The 16,641-nt window shown below is 38.6% G+C and overlaps 1 protein-coding gene across 24 annotated transcripts in view; it reads right to left on the bottom strand.

The window, feature by feature from the left end:
• The window catches only part of RIMS1 (regulating synaptic membrane exocytosis 1), a 564,390-nt gene that overhangs the window by 113,467 nt on the left and 434,282 nt on the right, over positions 1-16,641 (bottom strand). For 16 of the 24 annotated variants that reach the window (XM_090034752.1, XM_090034757.1, XM_090034763.1 and 13 more), the window contains one exon: positions 7,774-7,886. The exons of 7 other annotated variants lie outside the window; for them this stretch is intronic. In XM_090034752.1, coding sequence (XP_089890878.1) covers positions 7,774-7,886 — 113 coding nt within the window. Of the gene's footprint in view, positions 1-7,773; positions 7,887-15,717; positions 15,766-16,641 lie in introns of all 24 variants that reach the window. One more of the 24 variants, XM_090034746.1, reaches the window with a different exon arrangement.

Here is a 16,641-nt window from a genome sequence, read left to right as displayed (position 1 = left end):
ATTTCTGTGGTTTGTGTGAACCTATTTGGAGCCTTTGTGAAGCTTCTGCATTTTTTAAAGTTTAGTACATAGGGACATAAAAAAAGAGGACCGTGGCCAGACAAATCTATCCTTGTTAATAATTATTAAGTGGCAAATGACTTGAAATTTGAATCCTAGACCATACCATGATAAACTGTAATTTAATATAAAGAAATCCAACAACTAACCACAGTAACTTAAATTTAAAAAAATTAAGTTATTTTGCAGTCTGGTTAACCTTTCCAATTTGATTAGTGTGAGAAGATACAGGGAAGAAAGAAAACAGATCATCTAAAATAATTCTGAAGAAACTGTAAAGGAATAACAACAGAAGTTGAAGCCTCATTTATGTTCTGATTCTGAAGTTCTCTGTTGTTCCATTTAATTTCTGTTAAAAAAATCACCCTCTTCCGTCATCTTGTGTTATGGGAAACTACTGAAGAGATTTCGATCCATCAAATCCCTTTTGCCATTCTGGAGTTCCTCTTTTGCAAAAGGAAGGTTTATTTCCCCGCCCCCCCGCTTTTTTATAAACTACAACAGGACCTTTCACAAGTTTTTATTTAAGTTTGTAAATCCAACCTGTTGGGATCAGATCACTTGAAATTTGTGATAGAAAATCACCTTGCATTTATTTATGAGTCGATTCGTTTTTGCCAGTCAGCATCAACAGGTACCTCGTAGTATTTAGATAGTAAGCAATGATAGTAAGTTATGATTGGTACCTGTCTATCAGGGTTGTCATTGGCTCATACACCAATTACAGTTTCTGCTCTGTACTTGTAAGGAAGGAGAAAGAGGAACTGGAGATACTATATAAAATACCAAAATATGGGAAATAATTTTCCCCTCATCTGTGCTAACCACACAACCTCTGCTGGCAGGAAATGTACAGAAAAACATATAATTGTTGGTTCCCTGTTATTCCCTTGACAGAAGGAAGTTTATTAAATGATATCTGACTCATCCTTAAATACTTTATAATGCTTTCTCATAATTAGACTATGCAATTATTCCAGTAACCATCAGGGTGAGTTCAATCACCAACACGCTGGGTGGTGCAACTCCTTAAGTTAACAACAGAAGTTACAGGTCTTCACTACCTTTCAAGATCAGTCCTTATGTATTAAAATCCTTATTCTCTTGATGTAATTCCTGAAGGATGTGATTTAATTGCTGCCAGTGCATGTGAATTTCTTTCACTAGTTCCATGTAAGGTTCTGAGGTTGCCATTCCCAGTAAGCTGTGATTATGTGTTAATGGCCATATCTACATGAGACACTGACTCTGCAGTTGTTAATGTACAGTCATTTAGTACTTGCATAACTAAGTACTAAATGACTGCACAGTAACTGGTGTTACTGCGCAGTAGCGTCCCAGCACAGTTGCCTAGTGATGCTTACTGAGCTCATACTTATGACTGCAACTGGATAAACTGTTCCATCACCCCTTATGACCCCTCATCCTACCTCTTATTCAAAGCAGTTTACCCAACCCAGGAGGAACACAGCTGTTCCTCTTTATTTAATCATGACTTCTCTGGAAGAGATGAAGCGGATATGAAAGTTCTGTTCGTGGCCTTTCCCAAAGTAGTTGAAGTGGGAGAGTGGATCCCTGAAACTGAAACTTTGCATTTCTGCTCAGTTGGCAGATTTGTCTCTTCTGCAGACTGATGGATGGTGGGGATATCCATTCCAGCACTAAGGAACCAACACTCACTAGTACAGTCATTTTTCTCTCTCTCTAGGCTTTGCATGCGGCTGATAGTTTCTTTTTCTCCTGGTGCACAGATAAGTGTAGCTCTTGGCCTAATCTCTCCACACCCAAAAGGTCTGAATGGGGCATTTTTCATCAGGGTTCAGTATACAATTCTAACAAAAAGCTTATTAAGCAAAGGTCTTTCACTGACAAAGTTAGCTGAAGAAACCCAAAAACTTTTTTCCGTTGCATCTCTTCCTCTTGTTTCAAGGCTAGGGACAGGAACCCACTTGGGTCTAGATCCACAAAAGGTACTAAAAATAGCCTAATTCTCATGTTGGGCATCTAAATTCAAAATTGTGATACTTAAAATCCCCATCTCACCTGTAAGGTATCAGAGTTCCCTAGATGCCTTAGGTCCCAGATACCTGCTGCCTTCAGGTCTGCTTCTAGCTTGTCTAATAGAGCTGAGGAGGTAAGTGCTCAACACGTGTATAGGCTTTGTTAAAATATATCAACAAATTGTCACTATGACCTGCAGGTCTTGATTTCATGAGTTTTCTCAGAGCATGCCTAAAAGATGAGGCTATACACAAGGGCAATTTCTGCCACAGAAGGATGCGCTATGCCCTTTCTTAAAAACCTCACTTGTTCTCAACCTGAAGGGAGATGAACCCACATCTCCTACCTCCTGTGTGACTGTGTATGTTATCCAATGAACTCTTAATATACTAAACGTTGACTGGAACACAGATTGAAATCCAGATTTTTCCCATCAGAGAGAGAAATAATGTCACAGAGGTCCATGTAATAGTTAATATTTGTATTACTGTAGCACCTAGAGGCCCCAGGCAGGGATCAAAGGGTTCCACTGTGAAACTTTCTATTCAGAAGTCTCCCAGTCTTTGTAAGCACTACATATTTATCCTTACCCAAGAGCACATTTTTTAAGACAGACAAATAAAAATATAAGGAGCTACTTCCTAGTTAGCAGTTTGTACCTGTGATAAATATGTAGCGTTTTAGACACATTTTTATGTTTCCTTAAAAGGATATGGGATTTCTTTTTTCAACAGAAATCCAGTGGAGCTTTTTATCCCTCTAGGATTCTGATGGTCTCCCAGCTGGCTCTGAGGACTTTGGAGCTATTTTTTTAATTGATGTGGCCACAGAAACAAAAATAAGTATTAAAGAATTATAGTTACAAATCTTGCAAAGCAGAACAATATGCACAACTACTTTTCTCTTAGACACAGGTCTAGAAAGGAGAAACTTCATATATTACTTTTTGGTGATTTCATTCTACTGGTCATCCCATCAGGAGAAGTGTTGTTCTGGTAGCTCTTCCGATAGCAACTTTACAGTTCTACTTGTATCATTATTAATAACCAGTATATAAGGTTTATGACCTCTTTTCTGTAACAGGATTACTTACAGCTTGTTTCTGAACTACAAAGACTTTTTATAGTCTCTTGCAGTACAGCTATCCCAACTATAAACACTTCTACTACAGTTATTCTGTTTAACCTACTACCTATGGAGTCTCTTCCTCCTCTGCATGTCAGATAAAAGGAGAAAAAGGGAATGCAATGAACAGCAGACATGCTAAAGTAAACTGAAATGATGCAGGCAAACTGAAATAATTTTCTTTGTGGATTTTGTTTCAGTTCTTTAATGACTTTTAGGGCACCCACCAAAAAAGGTAGAGACACATTCAAGTTTCTGCTCCAATGAACATTTAATATAAAACAATGAATATTTATGGGAATAGGGAATGGAGTCTAGGTCTTCCCCCCAATATTGAATACATAAAGGATTGTTCAATTGGATGAAAGATGGCCCAGTCTTTTGAAAGACAAGACTGATCCCCATCTCAGTGTTTTGGGGGAAAAAGGCACTAAACTGTGAGAGAGAGTTCAGGACTGTGAATCCTGAGTGATTCCCCTTAGTTCCATGTAAGGCACCTACGGGCAATTATACACTTGCTCTGGATGTGAGGGGTGGGCTTCTAAAATTAAAGCGGTTCTAAGGGCCACTCTAACGAAAGCACCTGGAGCGTCATGTGTATCAGCATCCTTGCACTGAAAACTGGCAGCAGGAGTGCTTTAACTAAAGTCCGTTGAACGATCTTTAGTTAAAGTGCCCCCAGCACCATTTTTCATTGTGGGTATGCTGATATACATACCACTGGAGTCTGCTGGAGGACGGCAATTATCACGTTCCAGCAGACTCGATTAATTGAGTTTGCTCCAACATACTGTAATTGTAATTACAGCATGTCGGAGCCGCCTGGCTGCACATGTATAGGCACCCTAAGTCCACTAGAAGTTGAGATGTATGAAGGTATGATTCTCTTCTCAGTCTTTCCTGTTGGCTCCCTGCTCCTGTTGTCTTCTGTGGCAACAAATGTAGGCAGCTAAACATTTTCATGCATTACATACAAAGCCAAAGTTGCTATCTTGAGTGGAGTTCATTTCACAATGTGTCTAATGCAACATCTGCTTCCCTTTTGTGAATGCGACTCTAAGTGGCTTTAGCCAGGTGTCATGTGACAACTTTGTGCTGGAACACAGAAGGTTACTGCTCTAACCACTGCTTCTCCTTGAAGGTTTGAATTCTAAACCAAACCTACATAGGCTGATCCTAAACTAATTCCTCTATTACACTACATTTCTCTCCAGGTCTGAAAAAGGCAAGTTGTGTAGCTTTTCTAAAGATCATGATATAATTTTTGGTTCCAATGAAAAATGAATTTGCTTTAAAAAAATGCTTTCAAAACATTCAAAGGATTAATTGAAACATTCAAAGTATTAACTGAATTAGTAGTGTACCTAAACATAAAGTGAAGCTATTTTAAGTAGCTACTATAAACTTTTCATTAGTGGCTATCTTGAGTAAACTCCTGAAAAAGTTTTGCATTTTGTTTGGAATCCACGAAGAGCTTTAGCAATCGTCCATCTGTTCTATGTACTGTATGTGTGAGAAAAAAAAACATATTGAGCTCCTGAATCAAGTTGTTTTCTCACTTTCACCTCTGTAAATCTGAAATTCTACTAATTCTACTATTAGAGGAGCTATGGTTCTCTTAGACATAACAAACATAAGTACATTACCATGGTTCTGGGCAAATGAGCCTTGCTGATGCATTGGAAGAGAAGGAAGAAATGATTTATTTAATATTCCTTTTCTAGACAGTTGCTTTTTCATCAAATTAAAGAAAGATTTTCTCTGCCTTTTCTTTAACCCTTTTATGTGAATTATAGAGTTTAGTGAAGACACTAAGGATCTAATACAGCATCCTTGTGACTGCCAAAACAACTTGAAATTCAGAATCAGTCACAGCAAACTGAGGATAGATATTTGCATTCACAGTTTGGTAACTGAGAAATAACCTGGGAGTGATGCGAATGACTGCATGCTGATTAACATTCAGTATGTATAAGATAGAACCATATGGTGACTGTGAAAGAGAAACTAAGAACCCAAGTGGAGGGCAGAGGTACTAGGACCCTGAGCAAACACAAAATTGGAGGCACCCTCATGCCATGGGAGCTGGGCTGCAGTGTCACTTCAACAAATTGTCTTTTCCAGTGAAAATAAGCCCAAGTCAAATGTCCAGATCTTCTCTTTGCTGCATGATATGGCATTCTTTAAAACAGTCTAAGAAAAAGGCTAAGTATGACTTTCTCCTATTTGAATTAACACTAGCTGGCCTGAAGTTAAGCTCTATTATATCCACTGATATGAAGTGGATATAATACTTTTAATTACATCTGCAATTAAAATTGTCTAGCTGACAACTTCTTGTTCATCTCATAACAATTGCTGAGAGGGAGAGGCTGTAGCAAGAGTAGTTAATCTGATTTCTGTATCAATTCAGTATATCGAATTATATCAGTTTAAGGTAATTACCTCACTGAAGATTGTGTACAAGGTTAAAATGATGGAAATGTAACTTCCTTGTAGGGCTTAAGCATTCATAATGGGATGTATTACACTAAACTGTCTGTAAAATAATTACCTTTATAGGTTAAAAATGATTATTTTACCAGAACAAAAAACATGATAGTGATGAGGGCTAAATATAACTGAAGTGAAAAACAAACAAACAATGGGTCACAATGAAAAATGTCATTTCACATATCTCATTTGAGTGTATAATATGATCATCAGCTTGAATGTTATGGCGGTTATTAACATAATGGACAATTTATTAGCTATTAAAGGTGGTTTGGATTTCAACTTCAGTTTGGTATTCATTCTATGTTCAACTGTATTCTCTTGAAAAGCACTTTTTTGTAAAGATGCTGAAAATCAGAATAGTAACCCCATTTTTTCTACAGGCAGATGCAATACTATTTTGAAGATGTGATCATTTAAATTACAAAATGCTTTTGCAGTAACACAGCTGCATTAAAATTATTTTACTTCAGTATCTAAATGCTTAGGTTCAATTATGATCTCAGTTCTATATACAATACTAGAAAATCCTACATATTCGAACGGCTGGTCAAAAATGTAACCAGAACATCCCCGTCAATTGTTTTACTGTATATTAGAAATACATGCATGTCACACTTGTCTGCATGGAAGCATTCTGCAAACTGAGTGTTGTTGAAGCTACATCCCAGGTTTAAAAGGGAAATTTCTCATAACAAACTTCTCTCTAATTATGCTAAGACCTAGATCAATTTTCTTAAGACCTAAAATTAGGTTCCCAAAGTTATATTTATCAACTAGTGAGTGGTCTAATTTTCAAAATGTTGAGCCTCCAGGAGCTCCCATTAACTTTAATTAGATGTTGCTGGGTTATCAGCAAGTTTAAAAAATAGCCTGTTGAGACATTTATCTCGAAAGGATGAAGATCTGGCAGTCAGATGTCTATGCCTGTGTAGTACATAGTTATAGCATCCCAGTGTTCCCAAGTCTCTTGATTCTACTTAAGGTCCCAATTAACTTAATGAGACTGAACTCTGTACTTCCAATGCTTTTATTTTTGTTTTTTAAAAATAAGCATCTAGCCCACATAGTTTTGGAGAAAATCTTAAAAATGTGAACCCCAAAGGCTCAACAGCTGGAAAACAAATAAAAAGAATCTAAAATATATTTTTCTTTAAAATTTCAGTAATTTGAGAGCCTTATTTGTGATTCTGAATGCTGGAAGCTGCTTTTTTGTTTTTAGAATACCCTTAGAAGTACTGATTGTGTACTTTCACCTTCATGCTGCCATCCTGTGGTGGCTGACAGTAAATATGCTATTGTTATACAATGTTCTCAATGCCAGTGAATGAACAAAGTAGTTGGAATGCTTCTAGCATAGCAGCAGGGAAGTTGGCTTTGCCTTTGTCTTCTATTTACAATAGACACAATGCTCTATCTCTAAAAAAGGAAACATAAAAGCTCTCTCTAAGCACTCTCCCCCAGGACCTCCAGAAACATTATTTTTGCCTCAGTGCTTCACAAGGCCAAATGCTTTAAACAATTATGTGCATATGGTACAGCTCTGTCTTCTCTATGGTAAGCTTGTAAAAGGCATAACACAACTCTACAAGTCATTTTCTGCGTTCTGCCTAAAGGCCTATTCAAATGGCTATGGTATCTCATAGCATTGTAAGGAAAAAATGCTGTATACTACCTTTATAAATGTAACAATTGTGTATTCTTTCACATAAACTTCATCAAGTGAAAAATGTACAGTTCTATTTGGACAGAAGATCAAAATTCAAACCAGATGATATTTGCTTTATAGTGAGAAACTAAAATCCCTTTGTATATTTTCAAAAAGGAGAGTATGTCTATGGCAATACAAACAGAAATGTTAGACTGTGCATACATTTGCAAAAAGAGTTTTGAAAAGTGCATATTCATTTTTAGTTTACTCCAAAAAGTAAAGTGGAATGTACTTTCAGATTCTTGGTCAAAGTGAAGTAGCTCAAAGATACTTCCATCAAACTGTATAAACATTATGTTCTTGAGTCTTACACAGTATTTTAAGTAACCCTGTTACTCTTTCACCTTTCAAACAAAATAGTGTTGTAATGCTACAATCTTTACCTTAGTATATTGCTCACGCTCATGTTCTTGACTAGAACCAGACCCTGTTGTCTGATTATAACGGTGCACTTTCATTTTCATCTGTCTTGTTCGCTCCTCCACTACTAAGCTTGCTGTAAAAACACATAATGGAAGCCTGTTAAAAGTGGTGAAAAAGTGTTAAAGAAATAAATGGCTTAGCATCAATTTTTCATTTTATTTCTACCTCAACAAAACAAAGAAATATACAAACAGTACAACAAGCAGGGCGTAAACACAGAACAGAGGCACACTGATGTTAAAACAACTACTCGAGGTGCCTGGAATCTTCAAGGGAAAATGGACAGATATCCCAATTGCCCACAGACTATCAGGCTAGTGCAGTGGATATGAAAACAGCAAAAGACTAAAAGCTGTTAAACTAATCTAGACACTCATTAAATCAGGTTAACACCACTTCCACTTGCTATACTGCCATATTTTCATTCTGCAGGTCAGATCTGGAAGTGCATTTTCTAGACTGTAAGGCTGCAAAAAGACATGAACACCCCCCCCCCCAAAAAAAACCCAAAACAAACCAAACCAAACCAAAACAAAAAACACCCCAAAAAACAAGAAACCATGCTTTACTGGAAGAAGCAGTGGGTTAGTTCAACCCAGCTCCACAGCGTCTATATAGATAAAAGCACGGAAAAAGCCTCCACTGAAGCAGCAATCTATACAGATATTGGGTGAGCCAGGTCAAACTAACAAGATGCCTCTTCTGGGCATGAGCTGGGTTTGGCATAGAGGTGTGCCAAGTTTAAAGTAAAGCGCAGTTTTTTGGAGGTTTATTACATATCTCTAAGCAGCCTAAAAAGCTGTGTGGACAAAAGTTATACTAGAAGACTCGGGAGATCATTCTTTTTCCTTGAAAGCAGTTAACACAATTAGTACCAATTACATTTGCAGCAGCAGTGCAACTTAAAAAAAAGAAAAGGACGAATTGAAAAGTCGTATATGTGGGCATGTTTGTTCATGAGACTAGACATTTATTCCCTTGCTGATTATTCAAAGTGGTTGTTTACATATAAGGATTCTCTATTAAAAGCATAAAATAAATTAACTACTAATAGTGGCAATGCATGCTTCCCATAAAAGATTAGATATTCTGCTATACTTGCTTGTATTAAGTAGCATTTTTTTGCAAAGGCAATTCAAATACATTTAACTTTTGGATTTGCTACTTTATTACATGAATATAAGGGCTACAACCAGGCTCTAGTAATTTTCTACTGGCCAATATACTTAAAACAGTACACAGACAGATGTATTTATAGCACTATGTATGTCCTTGTGGTGCTATAAAAAGTAGGTGTATAGATATGCACTGTACCTGTAGTGCTCCAAAAAACCTCTGTTTCCGTTTGAAACAGGAACCTCTCTGTAGTGCTATGATTTGTAGTACCACATGTAACATATGTACAGTTACATATAATACGATGGGGGTCTATAACTCCCCCAGCATCCCACAGTGCTGCTCTCTCAACCCCACCCAACCCCCAACTCCAGGTGAAAGGGAGAGGAAGACTCCCCTTCGCCTGGAGCTGCAGACTCCCTGACAGCCCATCTGGAGCACAGCTTGCAGGTCTGGAGGCTGTAGCTCTGCTCACCACATTGCCATGGTGATGGCAGAATTGCCAGTGGTGGAGACCACTGCTTCCATTGTGGCAGGGCCTGAGCTCTATGTATATGCATGTATGTATACTTATACAAAATACTGGCTGCCTGCCTGCCACTGACATCCCTCTCTTCCCCACTTTCTTGACTGGGGAAGAGAGGGATGTCAGTCATCAGCCTCACTGTTGAGCTCCCTCAAGTATGGGGATGGCGGGGAGAGGGTGGAGAAAAGGAAAGAAGCAGTCCTCTGTTTCTCCCTCCCCCTCCTGCTGCAAAAGGCATTTTGCAACTTCAGCCAGTGGTCTGTGAATGTATAGTGCTATTTTCCTGTAGCACTTGTAGCACTACAAATGCACATTTATTGATAGCCTGAGCCTTCTATTATGATTGCCAGTTTGTACAGGCTCATAATTTTCTGAAAAAAAATCCTCCTGTTTATTTCAAATGTTCTTGCTTTGTTCAGACCAAGGGTGATGTTTCATTTACGAAAATCTGAACCAAGTCTTTCCCTCTGTATCTGAGTCACGAATGGATATACTTTATGATGTAAAAATGTTAGGACTTATTCAAGGGTGTTATTTGATGTATTTCTTAAAAATGTCCAAAGTAAAAATTTTCTAGGTGGCTACTTTCAAGGTCAGTAAGACGAAAAGATCTAATTACAAGCAGCTCAAAATAAACATTCCAGTCTTGTGTGTGGTTTGGGTTGCTGTTTCATTTTTGACTTCTTTACATGTCTACATTTTTTTTACTTTGAAACCACAGAAGTATATAGAGAAATCAGTACAAAGATTTTATTGTACAAATACATGTCTACTGAATTTGGATCTTTAAAACATCTAAGGTAGGTGCACTGGTTGAAAAAAACCCACATATATAAATGCAGTTTTGAAAATTAGAGGGTTTTCATGTTTTTTTCTCTCCTATGAAAGTTAAATATAACAAATTACATTACCATTTTGTTATTAGTACAAGTTTAAAAGGCTTGAAATGAAGAAATAAAGCTAAGGTTGTCAGAAGAACTATTAATCTTCCACGTTACAAAGGGCTCAAACTGGTAATTCCTACCACATAAGGCCCACTGAATATTTTGGATTGCTAGTTATTTTGTGAAATGTGTACCTTAAATCAATGGGTCCAGCTCCACCAACAGATACGCAGGCACAGCTCCAATTGACTTCAATGGAAGTTGCATGGAGTTATCTGAGGGTAAAATTGAGCACTTTAGGTGAAATTTTTAAAGATGGTCTCTTGTTTCACATCTGCAATAACTTATAGGCAGATATGAAAGGATTAAGATGTGTCACTTTCCTACCCTATTTTTAGTTGAAACTTGACTATCTTAATCCTACCGTATATGCCTGAATTAATAAACTGGAGGGAAATATGAGACCCCTTTAAAAATGTAGGCTAAGTATAGACATTCAGAAAGCCCCTGGCAGAAGAACTGTAACTACTGCACTTAAAGTGCTATAGGTTATAGCAGGAATTAACTGAAAATACATTTGTTTCTCAGTGGGTGGAAGGGTGGTCAGTACTGCCTGCACTGGGCAAGACCAGCAGGTGGGAGGCTGTCCGGCATGTCTGCCAGAGCCAACCCCAGCCCTTTGCCAGCTGGCGACTGTCAGCAGTACTTGAGGGGGAGAGGGAGGGAAGCTTTCTGGCTGAGTCCACATGGAAAGAGGCTCCCTCCCTCACTCTGCCTCAGCTTCTTAAAAGCTGCAGCCAGGAGCTGCATTGCAGGGATGCCCAGCTGGCTTTTCACCATGCTGGAAACTGAGCCTTGGCAGGGGGTTTGGAAGGGAGCACCTCCCTGCTATGCAGACCTGGCCCTGCCCCTGCTCAAGAGCTCAGCCAGCAATCTTGGGGGGGAGGGGAGCGGGGGGAGCAAAGGGGCTTGCAGCAACAGAGGATCCCTTCCCCACTGATGCCAGTTCCCAGTACGGCAAAAAGCCAGCCAGGCAGTCCTGTGCTGCAGCTTCTGGATGCCATTGCCAAGAGGCTGAGGTGGGAGCCCCTCTGTTGTGTGGACCCAGCTTGGCCCACCCCTCCCCTTGACAGCCAGCTGGGGTGGGGGGCTTATGATGAGGGGACTTCCTTCCCCACCTGCCCCACCCTTTTGACAGCTGTAGCCAGGAGCTGCAGCATGGGGCTGACTGTCTGGCTTTCTGCTGGGCCAAGAACTGAGGCCAAGGGAGAAGGGAGCTTCCTCCTACTGTGAGGGCTCCCCCCAACAGCTTGCTGTCTGGGGTCTCAGAGGAGTGGGGTTGACTGGGTCTGTGTGGCAGGGGGGCTCCCTTACCCCCATTCCCAGCCAAGAGCTGCAGCACAGGGCTGCCTGACCAGCTTTTCCCTGCACCATGAACTGGATCGGAGTGGGGGAGAGAATATAGAGCCTCTTTGCCACTTGGACCCACCCCAGGCCCCACAAAGACCAGAGCCCACAACCTTGGGCTCTGGGTCTGCATGGCAGAAAGATTCCATTCTGCCCCCCCCCACCACAGTTCCTGGTGTCACGAAAAGGGGTACAGCCAGGAGCTGTACTTCCTGGCTGAAAGTGGGGGAATAGAGCATCTGTGTGGCACAGACCTGGCCTGGCACTCACCAAAACCTGCTCCTGCAAACCTGGGGGAGGGATCTCTACAAATAAGGAGCTCCATTCCTCCCTTTTCCCAGCCCCCACTGGCTACACCAAGAGCAGACAAAGCCTTTTCTGTCTTCTCTCTGTGACAACCTGGGGGCAGGGCTGGTGTTGTGGTCAGCCATAGCAGATGAGTGTTGGCTGAGGCTAGCACACCACCCAGTGAGTGGCTCCTGGGGTGGTGGCAGAATGTGACCTAGACTGAAGCACAGCGGATGTGGTACAGACATTCAAAAAATGCACTCTGACCTAAAGCACTTTAGTTTAGTACAATACCTACTGAGGGTTAAGATAGAGTGGGAGACACCATTTTTAACGTGCTTTAATGCCACAAATGTCTTTTCTATTACTGCTTTAAAGTGTTTTCTGTGCACTTAGCACATGTTAAGTGTAACATCTGTCCCTAGCCTTAGACTATAAGGGTAAATATATATATTTTGTTTTCTTAATTTTAGATCCTTAAAGCTATAGCTTTTATTAATGTATTTCAATTGGTAAAGAGTTGCTATTACATGAGAAAGTATTGCAATGAATAGGTACAAATTAATGCAGTCAGGATGGGCTGTCTTATTTAACCTTTAATCAATATTCCTTGAGGTTTGTGTGCTTTACTACACAAACATAGCATCTCAATAAAATGAGAACTAGTCATGAAAATTGTAAATTGATTTAATATTCTCTCATACTGTTTTTCCATAATTTAAGAAAAAGGTCTTCATTCATTGGTTAGTTATGAATATATTTCTAACATGCAATGTGCAAAATGTATGTCTCCCACAGAAAATACAATTGTGATCTTTTGTAACTTGTTCGCCATAAATAAGTGAATGCATTTGTCATGTACTTATTGAATGTTCAGGGAGGAGATTTAGTCAGGTGAACAAAAAGCAATTAGGTATATATAAATTTATATGTTAATTTACAAGAAGCTAAAATAATCTAAAGCGAAGGTAAAGCTACATTAACAGAAGTTGCAAAAACAGCACTTAACATGAAGATGCAACATTGTTACTGGACTAAATAAACACTCTTAAAAGTGCTGTTGGGCAACTCAGACTTCGTATGAACACTTCTGAAAGTTATAACTACCACTGAGTGAAATATGGCATAAGCCCTGATGGAATTTCAAAATATTTAAAGAGGTCTTTTATTTTTAAGAGAGATCTGGAGAACTATGTAAATGCAACAGTTTACATATTTAGTAACAGAGGCCATGGATGGACATAAAAAAACTCAAAACAGTGCTTTACCAGAAGAGGAAGCGTGTTAGTTTGATCCAGCTTCCCAGTGTTTGTATAGATTGGGCACTTCAGTGGGGTTTTTTTGGTGCTTTTATCTAATAGCTGATTCAATCAGCTATTAGATAAAAAGGGACAAAAACCTCCCTTAAGTGCCCAGTCTACAGCAATGTTGGGTGAGCCTGGTCAAATTAACAATATACCTCTTCTGGGCACACGCTGTGCTCAGTGCAGGAGTGCACCAAGATGAAAGTAAAGCACTGGGGGGTTTTTTCACGTCTGTAAGCAGCTAAAGTCACAGACCTCTAACCTCTTCAGCCGCACTAGCTACCCAAAATTAGAAATGATACTCCAACCTAAACGATGAAATTCTGCTAATTTAGGCAGGAAGTTCTGATATGCAATATATAATGTGCAGGAAAGGGGACTTCACAATGTTAAGGGGCTATTCCTGCAAGGTCTTCATATCTAGGCCCAGAGTTTTTATTTTAAGAGGTTCCAGACTTCTCCTAAATAAACAATATGATTACATAGCAATGATTAACATTAATGATCAGGGCATGCAAAAGAACAGAGACAGATGTGTACAAATTTGTAAAATGTTAGCTCTTATTTTAATTAACATTATGTACAAAGGGGAAAATCTTAGTTCCCAATCTGCCAGGAATTAGCTACATTTAGTGAGGGGTTGAATGATCTCACACCATACCACCATAGGATGAAGCTCTGTTTTCTTAGCTAAACCCCACTATTTGGTTCATTATTCAAACTGCTAAGTCCCAACTCCTTCTTGTTGTGAGTAGGACTTCAGAGGAGAGTGTTCAGTTTGCAAGGACTGAAATCCTCTTAGTTCACAGGCTAAAAACATCTATCAGTTCCTCCTGGGTCCTGTGCTCAGGTTCATTCTAACAGGTGGTCTCTTGGAGCCTCTGCACGTTGGATATCAACTACACTTCATGACACTATGTATTGCCAGGGGTCTAGATATATTATAGAGAAGCATCTATCAGATGTTGAAACTAAAACTCAGTATCTATACTTGTCCTCCAAGAGTAGTAAAATCAGTGTGTGTGTGCAAAATAGAACATAGTAGGGATGTACATAGTGGAAGAATATGCAATAATAATCATTCGAAAGACTGAAGAGTCTCTTGTGTTATTGTGACAAAACAAGCACTAAAATTAAACATAGTTCTTAATGTAGAATGTTGCCACAAGTAAAATATGCACCATTAATTATTTAATGGCATATACCACACATGAAGCTTGTAAATATATAAAAATAAAAATAATAAATTTCAAACTCACAAAGGGCCAGATTCTTTCCCAGTACAAAATGGGAGGAGGAGATGCATCAGGGAATCAGTTAGAGCTCTCTGATTGTCAATCTGTAGCCCAGCCCTAGAGAAAATTACAGAAGGCCAGCAGCTCCTGTAACTCAATACAGCTGCCTATAATCCCTCAGGCATCCATAAGCCAATAAAGAATATGAGAGGATAGAACCTGACTCTCTCTACATCTCAATGCTGGTGTCAGGCTTGTGGGTTTTACCCTAGCTGAGAATTACACACAGCTGGATAGGTGTGGTCAGGTTTCACCTAATTTCTGCTGTTCAATTGGCATGGAAGTCAGAATCAGAGTTAAAAATCCAAAACCTTAAAAGTGTTATTTTCATAATTATTTGCAGAATAATAGGAGTGTGACCAATAAAACATAGTGTTGTACACAGAACTCATCACATGAATGTGATTTGTTCTTTACAGATCGTATAATGAGTAGATGGTAAAAATACAGGTACTCCTCACTTAACGTCATCCTGGTTAATGTTGTTTCATTATTACATTCGGTACACATTTTTGACTGGTGCCTGATAGTAGGTAACTACTGTGACATAACTGGACTCACTTATAACACCATTTTGCTTAAAGTCACATTTTTCAAGGACGTAACTATGATGTTTAGTGAGGAGTAGCTGTACAGCCAATGCAATATACCTAGACTTTAGTTGAGAGTTGGCTATAACAACGCACTACATCTTACTCTAAAAAATTCAGATTGGATCATAGGAGCACACAGATTAAAAATTATGAGGCCTATAAATAAAGGCAGTAACAATAATCATCTGTGTCATAAACACTCGGGTTGTGTCTGGTTTATTTAATAATGCTATTAATGAACTGGAATAAGGATGTAAACTCCATATTATTTATATTTTCAGATTTTGTTAAATTGGAACGTATTGTAAATAACATTGCTGACATAAATGATACAAAGGGCTAATAACAGTGTCAGGAAATAAAAACGCAAATTGAAAAAAAGTGAAACGGTATTTAAGTTGGAGTTTGAAATGACACATGTATCATGTAAACAAATGAGATTTTGATTTGTAAATACAGAAGTGTTGATTTGTAAATACAGAAGTACTGACCAAGGAAGCAACATAGTTCTTCTGCGTTAGAAACTTGTGAGACAGCACCTAGAGTACCAGACACATCTCTGAGAACCTTAATACAAGGAGTGTATTGACAAAGAAAACATATTGCAAGAAGAGTCAAAGCTGATTTATGATCTAGATAGAAAGGCTTGCAATGTATAAGTATTTGATAGGCATATATATAAATCAAGAGATAAAAAGAATTATTTAAAATTAGTCTGTGGGATTATGTAATGAAATATATCTGAGAAAAAATGGGTTGTATACCAGGAATCATGAAAGGCACACTGAATTGTCAACTAAACTCCCAGGTAATAGAAAGATCTTCCTAGTGTGGAGCACATTTGAGCCTAGCCTCATCTAAATAAAGAATATACTACAGGCTGCAATAATAGCAAGATGGCAGAGGAGATTCTGCAGTTTCTTCTCTGTCTCTAGTTTATGATGTTCCAACCTATACTTCCCTATTTAGACTTCTTTCATAAATACTGCAAATGCTCATAATCAGCAAAGACAGACTACACTATACAGACTTTGGCAGATTTTGAATCTTGGCAATAAGCAACATGAAGAAAAAACACAAACATTCACTGAAAGAAGGATGAGCAGTAAATTATTATAACAATGACTGCAGTGCATGGGATATTGCTATTTCAGGATGGGGTTAGTGGTTAGTTTTTTGTCTATCATAAGATTCCAAGCAAAACAACATTCCAAGGGCTGCTCATCACTATATAAACTAAACACATAATAATAGTGAACATGTCACTATTTCTGTAGCGGAGGCTGAAAGCCATCCAACATACAGCACAACAACAGGAAAATACATCAAGGAAAAACCTTCTAGTTAAAAGAAAGGTCATAAAACATTAATATCCATTAATAAGAAACTAATATCTTAAGTTTTAACATACAAAA

This window comes from Crocodylus siamensis, chromosome 1, assembly GCF_052110815.1.
Source record: "Crocodylus siamensis isolate JL-2025a chromosome 1, ASM5211081v1, whole genome shotgun sequence".
Taxonomy (NCBI): domain Eukaryota; kingdom Metazoa; phylum Chordata; order Crocodylia; family Crocodylidae; genus Crocodylus; species Crocodylus siamensis.
The sequence above is the reverse complement of the archived record's forward strand: the minus strand, read 5'-3'. Positions and strand labels throughout refer to the sequence as shown.